Source organism: Octodon degus, unplaced genomic scaffold (genome assembly GCF_000260255.1).
Source record: "Octodon degus isolate 3935 unplaced genomic scaffold, OctDeg1.0 scaffold00084, whole genome shotgun sequence".
Classification (NCBI taxonomy): Eukaryota; Metazoa; Chordata; class Mammalia; order Rodentia; family Octodontidae; genus Octodon; species Octodon degus.
The window spans coordinates 11,789,415-11,793,004 of record NW_004524660.1 but is presented as its reverse complement, the minus strand read 5'-3'; the positions used below and the strand labels follow the sequence as shown (position 1 = coordinate 11,793,004).

The window sequence follows — 3,590 nt, the reverse complement described above, 5'->3', positions numbered from 1 at the left end:
CTTTAGACCACTGAGCCATCTCACCAGCCCGAAGATAGACTTTTGAGTTAGAGGTTCCCCTCACTTATCCTTAGCATCTTTTATTCTACTACTGTTTCATGGTTTAGAAACATTTTTGCGGGTGTAGGGGTGTGCTTTTCAACATTTCAGAACTTAGATTAAAGGCATGTGCTACCATGCCCAGAGGTTGCTGGCTCAGCATGCCCAGGGGATGGGGGCAACATGTCATGCAGGACCAGGGCTTGAGCCCTGGTCCCAGCACTTGCCAAAGCAGGTACTTAGTCCACTGCACTATCTTGCTGTCCCCCAAATAAATTTTTTTAAAAATATTTGACAGAAGATAAAAAGATGGTATTTTTACCTTTTTCTGGGCTTTGCCTTCCTAACTTGCATTTCCTTAAACCGAATACCTTTTGGGCTTGGGATGGTGATGCACACCTATACTCCTAGTTCTTGGGAAACTACAGCCAGAGGATTGCTGCAAGATAAAGAAGGCCAGTCTGAACTATACAGGACTCTGTCTCAGCATCAACCCCCAAAGAAGAGCTTTTATTTAATTTATATTTTGTAAATCTATATGAGCTATTATTTGGGCAAAATATTATTTTATTATTTTATACTTTTAGAAGTTTGAAACCATGCCTGTTAAAGGTATTATAAGAGATTTTTCCTCATTGGTTCTAAAGTATTTGACAGTTAAACTAGAAATAATTGTTTCTAGGTTCCCCTCACTTATTCTTAGAATCTTTTATTCTAGTACTGTTTCATGGTTAGGAAACATTTTGCAGGTATAGGGCTGTGCTTTTCAACATTTCAGAACTCAGAATTTATTTTGGTAGCATCAAAGTTAAATTAGATTTTTTTTTTTTGGTGGAACTGGGGATTGAACTCAGGCCCTTGTGCTTGCCAGCGAAGCACTTATTCTACTGAGCCATCTCCCCAGCCCTTAAATCAGAATTCTTATGTTCTTATAAGAATGTAACTATGAAACTGTGGAATTAATTATATCTGCCCTCTTTCTTCTAGCCATTCTAAATGAAATAATTCTTTCTGCTGTATGCTAAAGGTTTTTTTTTTTTAATTTATTTATATGTGTGTGTGTGTGTGTGTGTGTGTGTGTGTGTGTGTGTGTTGTGTGTGTAGCCAGCTCAGCCCACCAGGGGGCGGTGCTGGCTAGCATGTGGTGCTGGGGGATTGAACCGTGGTCCCCGTGCTTTGCCAAGCTTGTTCGAAGTAGGTGCTTTAGACCACTGAGCCATCTCACCAGCCCCATGCTAAAGGTTTAATGCACACTATTCTCAAAAATAAATAGAAAGGTAGAGATGGAGCTTCAAACATTTTTGGTAAAACTATAGTCTTTAAGGGCCTGTGATACTACTATTACTATTTTTGCTTAAGGAGGAACATCTTGAAGTTTTGAAATTCAGCGCACAGTTTTAAAGAGATCAGAAACTAAAATTTTTGCAAAATAACATGAGATATAAATTAATACTATATTAAATTTTAAATTTTTAAAATATATTTTAAAAATCTGTCATTTATGTGTTATAGGGTCTTACTATGCAGGTCAGAATTGTAGTGATCCTCTTGTCTCAGCCTTCTTAGCCCTGGGATTACAGGCGTGCGCCACCACACCCAGTTTCAGGGGCCAGCACTGCTGGGGCCCGGGCGGCATGCATAATGGGAATTGAACCTGAGTCCTTGCGCTTGCCAGGCAGGCTCTTAGACTTCTAAGCTATCGCTCCAGCCCCTAAATTTTAAATTTTTGTCTCATAGTAGTTTAGGTATAACCAGTATTGTGTGGTAGAAATAATTCACTCCAGCACTCTGGAGACTGAGGCAGGAGGCTCACCATGAGTTCAAGGCCAGTCTGAGCTGCATAATGAGACCCTGTCTCTAAGAAAAACAACAAGTATTTCTTTAATAGGTCTTTTACAGATGGAAAGCTCTAGATATGGTCAGAGGGTAAGTAAAAGGGAAATGAAAAGATGTATCCAGGTAATCAGTATGTACTACAAACATTTACTAATAAAAATATTTTAAATAAAATGAAAATGACAGTGTTTCCTTGAGGTAATTATTTTTATGCTATTTCTTGAACCATTGAATGCAAGTTTTTTTTCTCAACAGGTTCGGACGTTTACTTAAGGCGAGAACTTATATGCTGGGGTGACAGTGTTAAATTACGCTATGGGAAAAAACCAGAGGATTGTCCTTACCTCTGGGCACATATGAAAAAATATACTGAAATTACTGCGACTTACTTCCAGGGTGTCCGTCTTGATAACTGCCACTCAACACCTCTCCATGTAGCTGAGGTATAGAAAAGCAATTTCTATATTAACAAACAATAACAAGAAGAAGAGCATTCTTTTGCAGCTTTCCTTAAGTAGGCAATTATGCAGATACATGTTTCATTATGCTGTTTGGATTCTGGCATTGTTTGGTGGTAAAATTTGACACTTTTGCATATTTTCCTACTTCTAACAATCTTTTAATACTGTTGTTATAGAAAACTGGGTGATAAAATATTTAACAAGTTAATTTTTAAACTTCAGTTTGGGGAAGTTGATCATTTTAAATATCAAAATATATATCAAAGCTATGATCATAGTATGTATCAAAACTATGATCATAATATATGTGAAAACATTGTTGCCTATTGGTAATAGGTAAAATATTTGCTTTTTTTAAGGTTGCTTTCCATGTATACTAATAGCCAATATAAAGTTGAATAGTTTTTTATACATTATAGTAATTTTAGAGCAAAAAAATTCTAGAGGTCAAACCCAGAGCCTCAAACAAGATAGAGAAGAGCTCTGCTGCTGAGCCACGCTCCCAGCCCTTCGTCGGTTTCACTCCCAAGAAACATTCTGCAGGTAGTCCAATGGTGATTGTTTAAACTCTGATATCATTCCACGTTGAGGCTTGTTTTAGCCTCACTGATTTAATTTATACCGATTATCTAGTAAAAAAATATAAACATAACTATTATGTGTTTATTTTTAGGCTTTTAAAAACTACTTGTGATCAGTGCCGGTATTTATAAAATTATATCCTAACAGAGCTTTGTAAATAGACACAAAATTTTTATTCTAAGAGGTATAATAGCTCCTAGTTTATTACTTGCTATTCTTTGGAAATATGTGCTTATTTGAAAAATATCTTTCTCTATTTTTTAATTTTATGTATTTGGTACAGGGTCTCACTATGCATGTTGGACTCACAGTGATCCTCCTATTTCAGCCTCCCCAGTGCTGGGATTACAGACATGGGCCACCATGCCTGGTTTCAGTGGCCAGCTCTATGCTTCTGGGCTGGCATGGCATGCAGTACTGGGGACAGAACCCGGATCCCTGTATTTCCCAGGCAGGCGCTTAGACTGCTGAGCTATCTCCCCAGCCCTGTTTCTATAATTTCTATACACAATTATAATGTATATGTTTCAAGCCTGTGATGAAAAATTGATTTCATTTGGAGGGATTTAGTAAACATTCGTTACACTAGTAGAGCCTTGTTCAGCTCCAAAAGTGGCAGTCAGTCTCTCTCTCTCTCTCTCTCTCTCTCTCTCTCTCTCTCTCTCTCTCTCT

At 37.7% G+C, this 3,590-nt stretch overlaps 1 protein-coding gene across 1 annotated transcript in view; it reads left to right on the top strand.

Moving 5' to 3' along the window:
* The window catches only part of Agl (amylo-alpha-1, 6-glucosidase, 4-alpha-glucanotransferase), a 119,000-nt gene that overhangs the window by 44,617 nt on the left and 70,793 nt on the right, over positions 1-3,590 (top strand). The window contains exon 12 of the mRNA XM_023721704.1: positions 2,131-2,318. Coding sequence (XP_023577472.1) covers positions 2,131-2,318 — 188 coding nt within the window. The remainder of the gene's footprint in view (positions 1-2,130; positions 2,319-3,590) is intronic.